General features: G+C 36.2%; 1 protein-coding gene across 2 annotated transcripts in view; it reads left to right on the top strand.

The window, feature by feature from the left end:
- Positions 1-19,553, top strand: part of UBR2 (ubiquitin protein ligase E3 component n-recognin 2) — a 55,262-nt gene that overhangs the window by 26,084 nt on the left and 9,625 nt on the right. For both annotated transcript variants that reach the window (XM_064709017.1, XM_064709018.1), the window contains exons 16-37: positions 221-282; positions 1,059-1,169; positions 3,428-3,493; positions 4,789-4,911; positions 5,247-5,310; positions 5,612-5,736; positions 7,024-7,076; positions 7,334-7,436; positions 7,972-8,020; positions 8,447-8,601; positions 10,566-10,668; positions 11,354-11,463; positions 11,685-11,765; positions 12,541-12,722; positions 13,406-13,605; positions 14,403-14,496; positions 16,017-16,178; positions 16,515-16,612; positions 16,847-16,919; positions 17,756-17,904; positions 17,995-18,050; positions 18,473-18,569. In XM_064709017.1, coding sequence (XP_064565087.1) covers positions 221-282; positions 1,059-1,169; positions 3,428-3,493; positions 4,789-4,911; positions 5,247-5,310; positions 5,612-5,736; positions 7,024-7,076; positions 7,334-7,436; positions 7,972-8,020; positions 8,447-8,601; positions 10,566-10,668; positions 11,354-11,463; positions 11,685-11,765; positions 12,541-12,722; positions 13,406-13,605; positions 14,403-14,496; positions 16,017-16,178; positions 16,515-16,612; positions 16,847-16,919; positions 17,756-17,904; positions 17,995-18,050; positions 18,473-18,569 — 2,316 coding nt within the window. The remainder of the gene's footprint in view (positions 1-220; positions 283-1,058; positions 1,170-3,427; positions 3,494-4,788; positions 4,912-5,246; positions 5,311-5,611; positions 5,737-7,023; positions 7,077-7,333; positions 7,437-7,971; positions 8,021-8,446; positions 8,602-10,565; positions 10,669-11,353; positions 11,464-11,684; positions 11,766-12,540; positions 12,723-13,405; positions 13,606-14,402; positions 14,497-16,016; positions 16,179-16,514; positions 16,613-16,846; positions 16,920-17,755; positions 17,905-17,994; positions 18,051-18,472; positions 18,570-19,553) is intronic.

Raw genomic sequence — 19,553 nt, 5'->3', positions numbered from 1 at the left:
ACGGATACAAAGGGAAAATTTCAATTCTCTTTAAATGTATTCTTTGTAATATGTTTCTTTAGGAAATAACTGTGTAGCTGCAGGGAGATAAATCTGGAGACTTGTCACTGTGTCCAGAAGAATGATCTGCGAGTGAATCAGATGACCTTTTTTGTCCTGTTTTAATCACATAAAATAATGTATGTAATATTCTGTATGGTTTTTTCATGTCTTTTTGTAGGCTTGCATGTTTTGCTGAGTAAAACTGAAGTGGCATATAAGTTTCCAGAGCTGCTACCCCTGGTATGTAATTAAATGTTGTATATTCATTAAATATAATTCATGCAGAACATGAAATTGGTGATGTAAATGTAGGATGATATTAAATAAAACAAAGGGCCTTTGTACTGTGAATTCTACTCAGAGAGAATATCTTTAGTATATAAAATTACCTTTTAAAAGATTAATATCTAGATATTCATGACTAGAGCATAGACAGGCAGCATTGCTCTCTAAGGTAACTAAGACTCAGGTTGCATAACCTCCTTTTTGTAATAGAAACTGTTTTTAGGAACCCCAGGCAAGATCTGATTCCTTCTCCTTGGGCTGGGTTCTAATTTTCTTCCCCAGCTGTTTCTTGCCTGCTGCCTGTTCTTATTGATATGCTATTTCTTTAAGGGGTAGTCAAAAAAGGTGAAATGAAGGAGCATAAAACCTAACAGGGCAAAGAAATTTGAAAGTCTTTGGAAAGAAGTAGTATTTAACCTTTGAATGAAATAAATGAAATTACAATTTTATTAAATTGCTGGTGTTGATGTTTTAAAATATGAAAGCTACTGTCTTTAGGAATAAACTAAAGCCCTCGTGCAGTAGCTGTGTGGAGCAAAGACAGAATGTAAGTGTGATTAACAATGATTTGAAAGATTGTGAATAGGTTCATCTAACTTGTTTGTTGGATTTGCTTGCCTTTTGTAGTTCCCAAATATTCCAGTGATCTCAAATATCATCCTCCTTCATTTCAGTCTCATTTTCTATTATTTTCTCTGTATACATCAAAATATTGCATTTTCTTAATGCAGAGTGAACTTAGCCCACCCATGTTAATAGAGCATCCTCTACGATGCCTAGTCCTATGTGCCCAAGTGCATGCAGGGATGTGGAGGAGGAATGGCTTCTCTCTTGTTAATCAGGTAAGTGCACAGTAGCTGTAGAATCTCTCTTTTCTGATAGCTCTCTCAGGGTAATTTCACAGAATCACAGAATCAGTTAGGTTGAACAAGACCTCTGAGATTATTGAGTCCAGCCCTTGGCCAAACACCACCTTGTGAACCAGACCACAGCACTCAGGGCCATGTCCAGTCGCTTCTTGAACACCTCCAGGGGCAGTGGCTCCACCACCTCTTTGAGCAGTCCTTTTCAATTTTTAACAACTCTTTCCATGAAGAAATTCTTCCCAATGTCCAACCTGAGGACATTCTCCCCTGGCACAACCTGAGGCTGTGTTCTCTTGTCCTGTTGCTGGTTGCCTGGAAGGACCTTCCTGTATTTCTTGAAGTGAAGGGCTTTATACTGGAGACAGCACTCAAGGTGGAACCTCACCTCACCAGTATGGAGTATGGAGGGAACTCTTGGTCTTTCAGACCCCAAAACCTTCTGTTTCTGAACTGATTTGGAATTTTACTTATGTCAGTCTTATGGAAGGCAGTGTGAGGTAGGCGTTTTTATCAGCACTGGCATCATTTGAGTATTTTTGCTTTTAAACTAGTCTTGGTTTTTTTTAGTCAAAAGTTGCTTTTTTATTTTAGGACTGCTGCAGTAGCCACTGAGCTTAGTGCTCAGTGTATAGAGTTTTAATTACTGCAGTTAATGACTCCTGGCTTTTTCACTGTGTACTGTGCAGCAGCAGTTGGAAGTGCAGAATTAGATCTGTGCATCCGTGGTAATGCATTTATCACCTCCACATAAAAGTGTCTCAGATATAAAAATATGCAGCATTATGGTATTATGGCTATTTATATTTATAAAGTAGATGAAATCCAAAGACCCCACAGAACCATTAGAAACAGCGTAGAACAAAATGTTTCTTGGCTTTTAGCTGTAATACTTCTGGAGACTTTAATTTCTAAACTTATGTTCTCAATGTTTGTATAAATTAGGTGTTTCAAGCATAGCAGCTATAAAATGGGTACTGTGGTGTCAGCACCACCCACCAGGGTGATTGTCTCAGTGATTTTCTCAGCAAGACTTAGATTACAACAGGAATAGGGTGTAATTCTGTGAGGTGTTAACTTGATTTATTTGCAAGAAAATTCCTTCAGTCCTGTCAGCCCTCATCTCCATTAGATAATTGCAATGTATATTTGCTAGGACACTGAATTAAGCTGCTCAAATATATTATATTCTGACACTTCTTGACCCTTGAAGGATCTTCATAAGGTGGTGTCCTTGTTGTCATTACAGCAAAAAGAACTCTAGTTATGTACAATTATAGCAGTGCCCACAGTGCTGTAGATACACATCAAATCTGGAATTTCAGCATAGCTTTTGGTGGTGATATAAGTCTCTGTGGTAATTTCCCCTGATTGTCAGGATCTTGAAGTTAAGAGCTTCATTTAGTTGAGATAACTTCACTCCCACAGTCTGCAAGTCCTTTCTCTTTACTTTGGCTATGGGGAGAGCTCATGTTCAGCCAGCTCCTTTTGGATCTTTCCCAGATAATAGGAATGGGCATCTATATGTGTGGATTATTAGGATAGAGAAGAAAGGAAGGCATGCCTAGCTGCCTTCATGCAATTCTGGTGGAAATGGTGTGTGTCTAGAGGAGACTTTAGCATGCTGAAGTGTGTTTCCAGGCCTGTGCAGAAACTTGTCAGCCTCATTTATTTTTCTTCTCTTGTGGTAGAACCAAAGTTTCCCATCTTTCAGTGCCATGCAGTGATTGTGGTGTTGCTGCTGCCTGGCTCAGTTCTGTTGAGTTTTCCCCGGGAGGGTTTGGGTTAAGTATAGTTCTGTCACAATATTAACATTTTGCTGACACTGGCAATTCCTGAAAGATGGTATCTCAAATGATTAAAGAGGAATTCATGAAGCGAAGAACAAACATTTCTTCAACTGCAAGGGCTTTCTCTCCTGTGAATGTCAAACAGTTAATTGCTAAACAAATATATTAAAACATAAGTTAAAGAGGTCAAAAAGATTTTTGCTTGTAAGTTTATGCAATTCAGATGTTGCATCACTACAACGCAGTCAGTAACTATGATTGTCTTGTGTTTTTTAAAAAAGCTTTTTGCCTACAGATAAAATTGTACAATTTTTTCAGATCACAGATTTATTTTTTGTTTATGAACACAGTATAGCAAAGTTTGTTTTTTACAGAAGTAAAATAATTTTAGATGAAGTATTATCTGTGTTAATGATTGTGGTGTGGTGTTTTGGGTATTTTTTTCAGATTTATTACTATCATAATGTGAAGTGCAGGAGGGAGATGTTTGACAAGGACATAGTAATGCTTCAGGTAACTGTATATACCAGTTTGCATTTTTTCAAGTATTTTTAAGGATGTTTTTGTGTTTATGTTTATCTTCATCAGGACCTTTTTAAAGAAAAAATGTCTATTTTTTTGTGGAAGGACTTCAATTTTCTTATTATATCTACATAATTATGGAATGATTTTAAAAGGAAATAACTATTGTAATACTTATTTTTTAACTACAGTTTGAAAAGTGCAGAATTTTCCGTTTAGTGTATATATGCCATATCTTCAAGAATGTAATATTTTAACTAATGGGTGGTGCTGTACTGGCAATTGCATGAGTCTGCATGTTATCAGAAAGGCAGTCAGTGTATGTGTTGATTTTTTTTGTTTTCCCCTTCAGAAGAGATTTTGCAAATGTGGCAGTCTATTTAGCTCTATGACTGATGCAGTGCTTCCACATTGAGAGCAATATCATCTAAAATTTGCAGCTCAGGGTGCATAGTTCACCTGGACAGCAAAATATTATCTTGGGAAGTCCCTCAAATCTTAACTGGAGTTAGCAATACCCAGTAGGATAAACATGCCTCAAGATATTTCTGCTTTCAGACTCAGTTCCCTGAGTCTTGATCTTCCACTGATTTTTAATGATCATTTTCAGCTGCCAATTTGGGTAGATATCCTTGAGCTTTCTTGGAAATTTATTCTGTTTTAAAGATGGTCCCATTAGCAATAGTAAACTAACAACAAATATTTGTAATTGACAAACCTTGTTTAATAAACAGAAAAACTTCAGCCAGTAATTTTCAGAAATGGAAATTTCTGAAAGTCAGTGTTTGTTCTGCATTGAAACTTGAGTATTTTTCATTCCAAGAAGGTTTTGGAAGCTTTGGTCTACAATCTTCAGCCTTTCTTTAGAGGCTTGGATTTTGTTGTTAAAATCTTCAGTGGTATATACTAAGTAATATTATGCCTGCTAGAATATAAGCTAGCAGGAACAAAATTTTAGAGATAAAAACAACCAAACAAAAGTCTCACTGAACTTTGTTTAGACTGCTTAAGATAGAAGGAGCAACTCTGAATATTTTGCATGATGCCCTTAAAAGGGCATCAGAAATTCTTGATAAAGCATAGGATTCTGCTTGTCAAATGGGCTTATACTTCTGTTCTTAGTGTCCTAAGGGAGTAAACGTAAATGTTTTTAAGTTTTCATTCATAGGATTGAGAGAGAATTAATTCTATAAAGAATATACAGTGAACATCATATATAAATATACAAACATGCTGTGATAACGCCCAATCTTTTTTCTCTTGGTAATTGTTTTTTTCTTTAATAGACAGGTGTGTCTATGATGGATCCAAATCACTTCCTCATGATAATGCTGAGTCGCTTTGAACTTTATCAGATCTTCAGTACTCCAGACTATGGCAAAAGATTTAGCACAGAAAATACTAACAAGGTATTTTATGCACTACTGCAATAGAAAAGCTTCAGTTTTGTTTTTCAAAGTGTATCAGATGCTCTTTACTGAGACATTTCTTAATAAAAAAAGCAAAGCTTAGCCTATTTTAATTTCATTTGGCCAGTTTGAAATATGCATAAATGTTTTTACCTGTCAAACTGGTAAATATCAGAAAATGTTGCATTATTTTTGCACTTATGACTGTGTTTCACTGTAGCTTAGTTTGGGAGTACTAAGGGTGAAAACAGACAATGTTTTGAATCACTGAAAAGGTATTTTCAGCATATGGAATAAATATTGAAAAATATATTTTTTTAATTGTTTTACTTCAGGATGTTGTTCAACAAAATAACACTCTTATAGAAGAGATGCTATACCTCATTATAATGATTATTGGTAAGTTCAAAACATATTTAATTAATTTTTTTAATTTAGGCTTTTTAATAGTTTGGGCAATTTTTTATTGCTATCTCAGGTTCAGTTCTATTGTGAATGTCCTGTAGCTCTGACTTCTTTCCTAGTAGAAAAGCCTTGGAACTAGCTTAGATCAATGTAGTGAACTTTGGAACACTGGTGGGTGAGCACAAGATTTCACAGAAGGCACTCTAATTTGTAATTTGCAGCCTTTAATATAGAGAAAAAAATAAAAAGTGTTTAAAAACCACAAAAAAAAAAAAGGTGTATTCTATTTCTGCAGGAGAAAGGTTCAGCCCTGGAATAGGACAGGTAAATGCAACAGATGAAATCAAGCGAGAGATCATCCATCAGCTGAGCATCAGGCCAATGGCTCACAGTGAATTGGTGAAGGCACTCCCTGAAGATGTAAGTCATGGGTGTGGAGGGGAGAACCAACTTCCTCTTTATAAGGCTGATTGCTGAAAAATTGTCTTAGGCAAGTTCCTGTCACTTAATGTAGAATGAGAGCGGCATGATTACGGTCAGAGCAAGGTTAGCGTGAGTGCAGGTAATAGTTCTCGTGGCAAGGGTAGGAAAGAGGCAAAGAAGGACCAACATATGAAAGAGGCAGGAATCTGAGAGCTTCTTCAGCTCCTTTCTCTTTTTAATACTGTTTCTAATCAGGCCATCTGGCCAGCAGCCTCTGCAGGCTGCTCGTACACCCTGAATTAGATGTATGGAAGTGGGCTGTTAGAACTATCCAGAAATATAAGCTGTTATATTTTAAAGCCTAACAATAAGTGAAAAGACATGAAATCAGACATTGTATTATGACTTGTGTAACATAAACGCTTCATTTACATGAACATAAAAATTTATCTTAATTCTATTGTAAGTACTTCTGTAGGACAGCAAAGCTTGCTTTCCTTTCTCCTTTTAGTATTTTTGAAGCAGTCTTTTAAGAATTAGTTTTGAAGACAGTCAAAATTCCAAAGTTAATGTTTTACTGTACTGATAATAATTGTAATGATAAATTATGATATAATATTTCTATTTTTTCTAAATATTTTAAACAATTTGAAAAGTCATATTTCAAAAATTATTTAAGAATAATTTAGGGTTGCATGAAAGAGCAAATTTGATTTAAGCTGGAGTTCTAAATTATATTGTCAGTCCTAAACACTTTTTCCCTGGCCTAGTAACTGCAATGAAATACGCATTGGTGGAAGGGGATGGGGATATTGAAAGAAAGAAAATTTGTGTGTGAAGTATTGTTACATATTTGAGCTGATGTCTCATGCTGCCTTTTGTGGTTGTTTCAGCATTTTTCAGTAACTAGTCTTTTTAGCTTTCCAGTGTTTATTTCAATTTAAAGGCCTAGAAATCAGAAATGCTGGCTGTGTATTGTAAAAATGTGCTGAGCAAGCTAACTTAGAGTTTTCTTCTGCTATTGTTACATCTGAGTTCTTTATGGCAGGGAAAAGCAGTACAAATGAACCACTTAGAATGGCATGACTTTTTCAAAGAACCTTTTGCAGAGATGGTGTTCCTGAATGTATTTTCATGTTATGTGGTTCAGTGTTCTCTTGAGTGCCATTAAAATGACTTTGTACTACATTCATTTTGCATGCTTTCTCTAGTGTTGTGTGATATTGAGTGTGTTTACTCCAAGAACTCCAGTAACACACTGTCTTGCCTTTTCACTCCATGTAGGAGAACAGAGAGACAGGGATGGAAAGTGTGATTGAAGAAGTGGCGTGTTTCAAGTATGTTTCCCTTTATTCTAATGATTCAACTTTAGAAATGGAATGTCTCAATTAGTGAAAATGAGAGAATGAAACAAAGAGGGCTGAGTCATGGTGATTTCCCATGGCTTTAATCATGTGCAGAATTCTTAATACTGTTACTTAATTTCTACAGTGCCTGTTAGGCAGTGTTTGTTAGCTGTTCTAGTTAACTATTTATTCTCAGATGTTAAGAACCAGTGGATGTGAAATGTTTTGTTTCTTAATTTTCTTTGTAGGAAACCTGGATTAACAGGCAGAGGGCTGTATGAATTGAAACCAGAATGTGCCAAAAACTTCAATCTGTATTTCTATCACTTTTCAAGGGCAGAGCAATCAAAGGTAACGAGTAGTTTAACTTCATGGGGCTTGCTTATTTTGTCCCTTTTTTTTCTGTTTGCCTTTTTCCAAAGCTTAGCTCTATGAAGTATTACCAGCTGGATATTAGAGAATTTGCCCAAGATTTTTCAGTGATTTCTGTGCCACTGAATCCTGTGCCCTATACAGAGCTGTTGAAATCAGTGGGCGTTCAGGAGCTTGTCTGTGGGTTCCCTTGCATCTTATTTTATTGAAAGTATTTAAAACAATCTGTATTTTCCCTTACCTTTATGGAAATTGCCATTTTAGCTCGAACTTGCCTTACAGTTTTATGCTAGGGAAAGAATCCAGGCTGGCTCTAGAGGAAAGATGAATTTTGAGGTTGCCTGCCCTACTTTACAAGTAGAACATAAGACAAACTGCAAAGATATGAAAGCTTTCATGTTTATTTAAGGCTGGGAAAAAACAGTAACAAGGTAGTAAAGCGTGAATGCCTTTTTTTATTAGTTTTATATTGGTACAGATTTTGAGTAATGCTGGCAATGTTTTTCTGTTTCAGGCAGAGGAAGCACAGAGAAAGCTGAGAAGACAGAACAGAGAAGATACAGGTATTTATTTTTGAGAGGAGATGGGAGAAGAGGGAATCGCCTATCAAGCTGTGTATTGCCCTGACATTTATACCAACTAACAGCCTATTCAGGGCTAGAATAGAAGTTGGTTAGAAATGAAGCAATTTCCCTTATGTCTCCCTGGCTGTAGTCAGGGATCTGATTAATCATGGAACCAGCCTTCTGACAAGTTATTCCTTTGGCTTTTCTGTTACAAGGCATGCTGAGTGGTGCAGCCTGTACTGGTAGCACTGTTCATCAAGCAGCTGTGTTCTGCCTTAGGATCATGGAAGGGTTTGGGTTGGAAGAAAGCATAAAGGTCATCTGGTTCCACCCCCCTGCCTTGGGTTGCTCCATTAAATCAGACATTTTAATTGGGTGTTGCAAATTTTGGAGAAATGTCAAACACACCAATTTCCCTTTCAGCACTTCCACCACCAGCTCTTCCTCCTTTCTGCCCACTTTTTGCCAGCCTGGTGAACATCCTGCAGTCTGATGTCATGCTCTGCATTATGGGAACTATACTGCAGTGGGCAGTGGAGCACAATGGCTATGCCTGGTCAGAGTCCATGCTGCAAAGGGTATGGGGTTTTTATTTAAACTAATGCTTGTGCTAATGGAGGAATGGTCATTAGAGCGTTTTGACATGATTTTATAGATTTGAGTTGTTTACTTGGTGTCTGAAATATACAGAATACTGTGAATGAGAAATAAGTGGTATTTCTTGATACACAAAACTAGGGAAACCCCTCTGCCTCTTGATGCAATTTGTTTTTTAAGTGAATGGAAGACCCAGGTAAATTTCTAATGGGATGCACATGAGAGGGAAGAATTCTGCTTGAATCAGGAGCAATAATGTTTTTTGTGGTAGAGAACCCATTAATCTGAGTTGTTGCATGTTAAGCAGACATTGATTTTTTTCTTGATGTTCCTTTGCTTATTTTCAGTTTAGGCAAAATCACTTTAGGAAAAAACCATGAAAGTGCACAAAAAAAAATTTCTAACTTGAAAATGTATCCACTTTTGAAAACTTTACTAAGCTGTTTGTTCCTTGCAATTTGTAATGATCTTTAGAAACCTGGATGGTTATTGCAGATTTTGGTGTCATGATCACCATTTTCTGGGATGTGCAGAGATGACTAGTAAACTGCCATCCAGGGGCTCTTTATATTGGGCAGAGTTGTTGGTTTAAGGTCCAAATGCAAACTTTTTAAAAATATTGATGCATTTTTAAATAACATTTTGCAATGAAGCCCCAGTTTTGAAACGGAGTATTAATTTTTTGACATCCAGTCGTATTGAGCGTATATTACCTTTTACAGCTAAGTTTAAATTCACATAAGCAGTTATGTATAACACAAAAAAGTTGAACATGGAATGATATATTGGTATTATAAATTACAACAATGTAGGTAATCACAACAAATCACCGCATTTAGGTAATGTAAGAATGCTAGATTTTGGAGTAACTTTGAATAAAATAAGTTGGTTAGGTTTGTTTTTTTTTTTTGACTGAACTAAAATTCAGCCATTCTCAAAACTGTGAAATTCATTAGGGACCTATGACTTGCTCAGAAACTTATGGCATTTCTCTGTGATGCTGCCATGCAGTTGTACTGCAGCTTTCCCAAGTCAACCACTTTTGTCTTGGAAGACGACAATAGATGTCACATATACACCTTTACACTTGTTTGTAAAGGTGTGTATGTGACATCTGCAAGAGGTGGCCCATGCCTAGTGAGATCTTGTTAAATAGATGTGACTGACTGAGGAGAAATTAACTGTTGTTTATTAAACAAATGAAAAAAAACTTCAGGACTCTCAACAGGTTTTGCCACTTTTTCTGTCTGTTGTGTTCTAGTTGTGTTACAAATTTTCAGGTGATTATCCTTTCCTTACATGGGTGTCAGTGTTGAATTCCAGGCATCAGTAAACCTTTGTGTCTGGAGCATCCTGCCAATTTGTATAGGATTGTGAAGTGACAGATGCAGCATGACAGAGTTTGCCACCAAGAATGAAGTATCTCAGCTTCAAAATGCCATTCTATCATAGTGCCAAATAGGGTAATTACATTTTTTAAGTTCAAGGACATTCTAGCTCTTCACTGACCTAAAAATCAACATTATTTTATAATGTGTTTCTAGAGAGAACAAATTTAACTTACAAATTTTAATTTTTTGTTGCTAAACTTTGTGTATAAAAAGGACTTAAAGTCTGCTTTGTGCTTGTTCTGTCCAGAGACTTGCAATAGTAACATGCAGGGGATGGGGAGAAAGATGAGAAGTACTGACTTCTCACTCATTAGTCAGGACAGCAAACAGAAAGAGGCAGTTATTTAATATGGATTTTATATGGTTTCAAACAAACACTGTTGCTCCTGTGTAGTGTAGCTTTGGAATTCTGTATACAGAAATAACTTCAAATATATTCATAATATATAATTGTATTATATGACTTTCTTGTTTCTTAATGAATTACTTAAGCTATGTAACAAGATTATATGAATTATGTAAGAAAATGACTAAAATTTGTAATTTTTACCTAGGTTTTGCATTTGATTGGAATGGCACTACAAGAAGAAAAACAACATCTGGAGAATCTCAGTGAGGAGAATGTTGTAACATTTACCTTCACTCAGAAAATATCAAGTATGCCTTTCTTTTCAAATGTATAGCAAATTTGCAATAGCTGAAAGTGCCAGGATCTCATATTTTATTCTTTTGAAACTGTATTTACCAGAAGAATATATTTGTTTATGCATCAAAATGTTATCAAGGTGACTACAGATAAATGCTTTCTACTTGTGTAGATTCTATGATGGTACAATACTAAGGGCATTTGGTAGAGGAGAAATCCACAAGTTGAGTAATTCCCTCTAGATCTGATTCTTAATATCTTTGACATCTTAATAAAGATTGCTGCACGTGATCAGATGCAATTGCAAAAATCATAGTTATGTTCTTAAATAGTCTTTTAATCTTGTCTCTCTTTTGTATTGTCTGACTAATGCCGCTTGTTTTGCTAACACATGAAGGTTCCATTTAAAGTAGTGGGAAATAAATTATTGGAGGTTCCCTAAATGAAAACAGCCAGGGAGCACATACAATACATTTCTCTTGTAAGAAAATACAGTAAGTGAGCAAAAATTTCAGAATTTAGAAGTTTAGAACTTTCATGAAAAGGTTTGCAATGGGGGAGAATTAAAAATCACATACTCTTTTGAAGGAATTCTTCAGTTGCTGAACAAGCACTGGGGTTTCTTGTTTTATTGTTAGTGAGTGATTCATTTACCAGTAATGGTATAATCAATTCTCATTGTAATTTTTCTCCCAGAACCAGGAGAAGCACCCAGTAACTCCCCTAGCATACTAGCTATGCTAGAAACACTGCAAAATGCACCTCATCTGGAAGTGCACAAGGACATGATCAGATGGATATTAAAGGTAAATATATTTTATATTACCACTGAAAATCATGGAAATGAGACTTTTGAAACTTTCCTAATTACATTGGGATGATTTCATTATTTCCCATGTGTATTTGTTGGACCTAGTTTTGCTCTTATGGATTCCAATACTTCGCACTGTATAGTCAGTATTATAGTATATAATTGTTGTATTCTCATGACCCAGAAAAATTAAAGATTTTTTTTTTTTTCTTACAGACCTTTAATACTATTAAAAAGCTAAGAGAAAGCTCTTCTTCAAGTCCTGTGGTTGAGACAGAAGGAAATATTATGGAGGAGGTAAAAGCAATCTGTAAGAGCTGATCTGGAGCAGGTCTGGGTGGTGACTAGCAGAGGACTGTATTTCTAATTGTAGCTCTAAATCAAACATGGGAAGCATCAGTGACTTCTGAAAATCTGTCTCAGTTTATAGATCAAACTGAGTTGTTTAAAGAACCTATATGTAAGGTCCCTAAGCTGTGTTTCTTTGTTTCATATTTTGTCATCTCCAAGTCTTTTGTAATTCTACTCCATAGAATTGTGTGCAGTACAGTCACAGCATTAAATGTTTCTGCTGCTCCCATAATTTCAGACTCCATGGAAAGTTGCTGCAAGAAATGGTTGTTTGTATATTCTTAGCATGCATATCATTCCAGAAAAGCTCTGCCAATGTGTGCAGCTAGACATGACATTCTAGGTACTGCCCACAGACCTTGGAGTGCTGTAGTGCTCCATTGAGGGATGCAGCTGCTGGGGAGGGAGAGCAGCACCAGAGATGAGACATGTCACTCTCTTACCCTGCTATACTAGGAGTGCTTAAAGGGAAGAGAAATACAAAATGTAGTCAAAGGTTGAGGGGAAGAGGTTCCCCTTTCTAGATCTGCAGTTCTGCCTGGCATTGAACACTAGCTAAAGAAAAGAGGTCACAAAATAACTCTTTGGTAGACTTTTCTTTTGTCTTTCATGAGATATTCATTGCTTTGAGGTCAGTAGAAGTTACACATGGCAGTAGCTAAAATAAATAATCTGCTGTAACAAGGCTTCAGCAATGACTGAGTGAACAATGCAATTTCAGAGCTCACGTGACAAGGACAAAGCGGAGCGGAAGCGCAAAGCTGAGATTGCCAGGCTGCGCAGGGAGAAGATCATGGCCCAGATGTCTGAGATGCAGCGGCACTTCATTAATGAGAACAAAGAGCTCTTTCAGCAGACTCTGGAGGAGCTGGATACTTCAACCTCCGGAGCCCATGAAAATAGGTAAAGGCATCTTGTTTAAATGTTGTCTCATTAATGTTTACATCAGATTGTCCTTTTGTTACCTTGTTACCGCTTCAGAAAGCTCTTTTTTTTTTTTTTGATCTTGATGTAAAAACATTCATTAGTTTCTGAGACAAAAAACCAACAGTAAATGGAACGCTTCCCTCCCCCTCTCTGTCAGAATTGTGGGATAAATATAAAAATAAACATACAAATTGCTTTTTGTACAAAATCACCAGTAAATTATTAATAATGCTGAAGAGACTATGCTATTAAGCATACTAAGTTGGAAATAGTTGATTATGTGTCTGTTGAAGATTTGGAAGAAAATCTGTTTGGTAGTTGGAAATATGAATTAGAGAATGCTAATGATTTTCTGGGGAAGTGGAGAGTGTTTTCAAAATTCATATCAGACACTTAAGGGATGGTGATGATGGAGGGCTGCAGATTCAGTTTCTGTGTTAAACTGGAGTGGGTTATGCTATTGGGAGGGTTATGAATTTTTTCTAGAAAATGCATGCTACTACTGGGCACATAGAAATTGTTATATAAATGCCAAAGCTATTTTTTGTCAGGGAGCATTTATCATAAATTTAAGAAACTCACTAAGCACACATAAGTCATGATCTGAATTATAATGTTTTTCAAATAATTTGCTCACTAATATTCTTTAAATATTCTAGCCCTGTAATTTCAGATGCAAAACTCACAGCCTTGGGTCCAGAGCAAACCAGAGTAGCTGAACCCAGACAGGTTGTTATGTGTATATTGTGCCAGGAGGAGCAAGAAGTTAAAGTGGACAGCAGGGCTATGGTCTTGGCAGCATTTATTCAACGATCAACTGTGTTGTCTAAAAATAGAAACAAAAGTACTCCAGACCCTGGTAAGTGCTGTTCATATTTATTTTAAATATTAAAGAGTGTTTGGGTTACTGGGACAACAACATTTTTTCATATGAGACACTGACATAGTCTTCTTAATTAACTGTTTCTGAATGGCTTCATTGTAATCAGTGGCAAAACTCCCATATTTTTGGTGAGGTAGAAATGTGTGTGCTGAATAATGTAAATCACTGTGAGGCATGAGCTCAATGTTCTGCCATTCATTTGTGAAAAATTATTTGTAACTGTTGAAAGAACCCTGAAAATCAGAAGTGTTTGTTCTTAAGCCATGCCTGTAACATCAGAAAGAGGAGGTGTTAAGGAAGTGCTTTAAAAGCAGAAGATGTACATTTTCTTCCTCTCAGTTACACCATCTGAAATGCCTCTTAGTGATAATAAAAAAATATTGGATTTAGGTACTTTGTGAAACAGGTTGGTGAGCAAGGGCATTGTTACGAAGATTTCTCTGGGTTCTGTATGTGTAAACAGGTAGAAATCTTTGCACTGAATTGTTGCTGAACCACCAACACTGCAGGTTGATCGTGGGGCCCAACACCTCTGAGAGCTTGGTTTGAAGCACTTAAGTACAGTACATACACCCAAACCAAAGTAAAGTGATTCTTATAAATAATTTAAACAGTTTAAACTGTTATGGATTAGTTATGTGTTTTATGCTTATTCAAATGAACTACACTTGTGTGATAAAGTTAAATAATAATGGTGGCCACATTAATCTGCCATCAAGTTTTATGATAAATGTTTATTTCAAAGTTTGTTTTTTCTTTTCTTTTAAATACAGAAAAGTATGACCCCTTATTCATGCACCCAGACCTGTCCTGTGGAACACACACGGGTAGCTGTGGACATATTATGCATGCTCATTGTTGGCAAAGGTGAGAGGCTGTATTTAAATTTTCAGTTCAAATAACACATTATGTTATCAGTTTGCCTCATGGCACTAATTTTAATGGCAAAATTCCTCCCGTGTAGTAAACTTGAAAAGGAATTTCAGGAAGTGATTAAAACAGCTTTCTGTTGGATAAAAAGGAGTAGAAATCAAATGCTGTAAACATACTCAAAATAATTTTCATTTACTGTTATCTTGGTAAAGAAGAGTCCAAAGGCATACATGGCAGCTGTCATTGCCCTTCCTTGTTTATCCTGATGCATAATTCCCTGTGGTGCATACATACCTGGAGCGCAGATTTTTTGGGTTATTTTGCAGTTCACTGCTAGAATGCTTTTGCTGCTTCTTCTGCTCTCTCCTGAGGTTTTAGATGACAGTGCACCCCTTGCACTCTTAATTCCTCCAACAGAGTTAATTTGAAATAGAAACATTGGTGAACTTGAGCTAGTTCAAGTTCACCTTCAGCATAAACTCAATTTTATCCTTTGTTTCCTAGCATTTTAATAAAGCCTTTTGCGGTTATTTTTTATTCTTTGATTTTTGGAGGCCTATAAACATGCTTGGTGCTGTGTGGTGCTAATGCCACGTGACAAATTCAAACCATTCATGCCTCAGACTTTGATTAGGCCCTTGCTTTGCTCCTTGGCATGGCTTCTGAAGTGCCTAATTTCAGATTCTGCCTTGTGTATGAAGAGTGTTAGGAGCTCCCAGAGATTCTGTGGCTATTACCACACACAGGTTTCATTTGTGGTCTTTGATATCACTGCTCACTGAAGATAGGTTTTTAATCTCCTTGTGTAGCTTGTGTACAGTCCTTTGTGGTTGCCATAATCTCCTGGAAATGCCCTTAGGTGCCTGTATTCAGGTCATTTTGGGGTCATCACTGGGCATGTTTTAAGCCACATCAGAGGCTTCTGTAATAGCAGTTACATTTAGCAAACCAGTGAATGCAGTTCCTTTTTCATACAAGCCAACAGTTTTTTTGGCTGCTGCTTGTTTTGGTTGTGGCCTATAATAGAAAACACCCAAGGATAATGCTCATGCCATCCTTCTAAAAAAATGATGTAAAAATTAGTTGGGTTTTTTGTTTTGCTTTGTGGGATTTTTTTGGTTGGTTTTTTGTTTGTTTGTTTGTTTCTTAGTGATTTTTGTTTGTTTGGGGGCCTTTGTTTGTTTGTGGTGCTTTGTTTTGCTTGAGTTTTTTGTTTGATTGGTTTGGTTTGGTTTTTTTTAATGCTTTGACTTCTCTCTGCCTCATCTACTTTTTTCCTAAATGTACAGTTCAGACTTAACCATGATTTTAACAGCCCAGTAAACTTCAGCACTTTGGTAGATTGTGGCAGCCAAAAGCACTAATGCTTTATCAGTCAGAGGGTGGAGGTTTTCCTTCTGATAATAATCTTACCTATATTTCAGGAAAGGCAAAACTGTGTCTTCCTGAGAATTTTTCTAATTTCTATGTTGAAGTAATAATAATTTGCCACTGATGTCTTCTCTTTTCTAAAGGTATTTTGATGCAGTCCAAGCAAAAGAGCAACGAAGACAACAAAGATTACGAGTACACACAAGTTATGATGTAGAAAATGGTGAATTCCTTTGCCCACTTTGTGAATGCTTGAGCAACACTGTTATTCCTCTGCTCCCTCCACCAAGAGTTTTGTTTAACAGGTCAGTTTGGTTTATAAATGTCCTCAATAAATGTAAAAAAAAAACAAGATGCCAAACCAGCTACACCCCAGAGCATCTTCCTGAATGTTTGTTGTCTTCTGTTGTGGTAAACTCAAGTGGATAGCCTGTCTTATTGTTTTAGTTTTTGGATTTTACTTTGTTATTGTATATTAGGAAAGCATAGGACCTGCAGAAAAAGAACTGAACATAGAAAAATGCATGGGCAGCAGAGAAAAAGCTCATTGAGAAACAGATGAATGATGTTGGAATGCTTATGAAATACTAATTCTGTCTTAGAGGTTGTTTTAACAGTTTTTGGTTTTTTTTTTTTGACAGGTTAGACTTTTCAAGCCAACCAAACCTAACTCAGTGGATCAAAACAGTATCCCAGCAAGTAAAAGCCCTGCATTTACTTCGAAATGAAGACTGTGCAAGTAAGCCTGAAGAAATCTGTATATTTGTATGTGAAAATGTTATAATATTCATGGAAGAGACCAAGCACTTTGGTTCTGCCACAGTGGAGTAGAGAGATGATGGCAGAAGTGGCAAGAACAGCTTGAGATTTGTTTGTGGTGATGAAATTTCAGATTCTGCTTCTGCACTTTTCTATAACGTAGAAATTACATATAGGTGAATAATCAGTGATTTATTACTTTCTGTTTGTACAGGCCATTCTGGTCATTCAGAAAAAATGGATCAGCTACAATTACCTGAAGGATTTAGACCTGATTTCAAACTGAAGTATGTATTTACATATGAGCAAATCATTAAAAATTCATAAAAATTCATAACGTCATAAATCATAGAAAAAAATCATAATGTCAAAATAGAACGTAACTTCTGTGCTAGAAGGTCACAATAATTATGGCAAATATATGAATTTTACTTTAATTAGAAAAGGTAATATTATTATGATGACATTGAAGTCCATCCCAGAAGTCCTAAATAATTCAGCAGAATTTCAGACATGAATGTGCAAAGTCATTGTGCAGAAACGTGTTGCAGTTATATAAATTACAGCATGAAGATTAAGTTTTGTTCTACTTGTAGCTGGATGAAGGATTCATCATTATAGCCAGCAGAACATGTGAAACATGAAGGAGAAGATTATGAAATGGAGAGGATGTTAATATATAATTTCATCTGTAAAGGTGTATTTGTATTTGGTTGCAAATTCTCTTCACTTCAAGAGAAAGCACCAAAACGTGTTATGTGGTGCACACTTTGGTCTGCCAGCTGCACACAAAATGCAAGACTCTTGTCCCAGCTGATGAGAGGTTTAGCTTTCAGTCACACACATTTTGTAATTTAGCCTTGACTTTATTGTCTTTGAAGACTGTATGTTCTTAACACTAAAAATGAGATTGGTTCAAAAAAAAAAAAAATCAAAGAATAATTGGGGATCTGTCACAAAAAAATGAGGTTGCAGAATACCAGATCCAAAGAAGGATATTGGAGTTGTTGCTTAAATTTGAAAACTCCAGTTGTTCATCTGTGGGGTGAATGCTTATCATTAGAGGTACTGTGCTGCCAGTGGAGGAAAGAATGAATTAGTAATATTGTTTTCTTTGTTTCAGGAATCCTTATTCTGAGAGCATAAAAGAGATGCTGACAACCTTTGGTACGGCAACTTACAAAGTAGGCTTGAAGGTTCATCCAAATGAGGAAGACCCACGTGTACCTATCATGTGCTGGGGCAGCTGTGCTTACACAATACAGACTATAGGTACTGATCTGTTCATTTGCCTCCTTTATAGGAGATTTTCAGAATTTGGTTAAACTCACAACAATGATTTTTGTGGTTTTTTTTTTCCAGAACGAATTTTAGCTGATGAAGATAAGCCATTATTTGGTCATTTACCTTGTCGACAGGTAAGGAACAAGTAGCAATTCCTTTCTGAATTGGTGGAAAAAAAAGGGACTTTGCTTCATTAGTGAGGAATATCTGCATTTTAAGTTATGGTTATTGGATAGTTTTATTTGTTGGACCCTATTGTTTAGTTGATCTGTATCTGATCATTAAACTATTTTAAAATCACATCTAGCAAAACTGTTCCTATAAATACATAATTTATTAAAGCTGCAGTTTCTCATGGCAACAGTCAAAATAAGAATGCCAAAAGGAACTTGCATATTTGCATAAACATAAGTATCTGTCATATACTTACACAATCAAACTGCCCCCATAAACTGCAGTTGAGAGGCCTGAGAAAAATGCTGTTAAGTCAGAAGACCTTTTCATGTTGAGGAGCTTCATTAACTGTGGCAGTGTCTCTTTTTCTTTGCTTTTACAGGATGACTGCCTTACGTCGTTAACGAGATTTGCAGCAGCTCACTGGACAGTTTCATCTCTTTCAGCAGTACAGGGTCACTTTTGTACTCTATTAGCATGTAAGTTTGACACCTTATGCTGGGTTTTTTGTGAAGAGATATATGAGTACTTTCAGAATGACTGTTAGTACTGAGCTGCTGTTTTCACCTCTATGTGTTGTGTCAAGAAAGAAGACATTCTTTTGGACTGCAGCTCCAAGAGAAGCATGGATATTTTGCTATGAAGGATTTCTGTTGATTCTTCATTAGAGAAAGATACCTAGAGTAAACGAGAAGGAAATGTGGTCCTTCACAAAAATAATCTACTGGAGCTTTAAACATGAAGAAATTAAGATTAATGTAGTGTGGAAGGGATATTTGCAGAAGTCTGTAATACATTTGCAAACTTCTCTCTCTGAAAAGTAGAATCTCTGATAAGACAGGACTTACTATGTAATGTCATATGTTAACTGAGAATTTTAATGAGAACAGCCAAAATGTTCCAAGCTTGAAGCATTATTAGATACAGATGAAAAGTCTGAAGTTCAGTCTAATGAAGTAATTGCCCATGAGAGGACAGTTCTGAAAGGGGATTATAAAATGGGATAACTTTTAATATCTCCAGTCAGTAGAGCAGAGAAACTTTTAAAATGCATTGATAAAGTGAAATTACTAGTAGATGGAAACCAGCTACTTCAGCAAACAGCTGGCAGCTTTATGGGGAAAAACTTAATTGACATCAGTTTGTAGCATAATGGTTGGGCTGTTTTCTGTGTGACGCAGAAGAGAAAATGCTGCTGGCTGTTGGACAGGAACTTTGCAATATATGATGTTCTGAGTGTTTTGGGTTTTCTTGGAAACTTGAATCAATATTTCTTCAAAACTCTTCTTCCTTCCAACTGACAGAACCAACTGTACTGCTTTTGTTTTTATGAAGGCAAAGTTTCTGCTATTTTATTTTTTCAGGCTAGGGATAATGAAAATTATGAGCCTTTAATCTGTCTGTATTCTGTAAACAATACATAAAGATGACTTATTGAAAATAAGTTTGGTTTTGAAAATCTC

The sequence above is a fragment of the Zonotrichia leucophrys genome, chromosome 3 (genome assembly GCF_028769735.1).
Source record: "Zonotrichia leucophrys gambelii isolate GWCS_2022_RI chromosome 3, RI_Zleu_2.0, whole genome shotgun sequence".
Taxonomy (NCBI): Eukaryota; Metazoa; Chordata; class Aves; order Passeriformes; family Passerellidae; genus Zonotrichia; species Zonotrichia leucophrys.
This window is presented reverse-complemented; position numbering and strand designations above follow the sequence as displayed.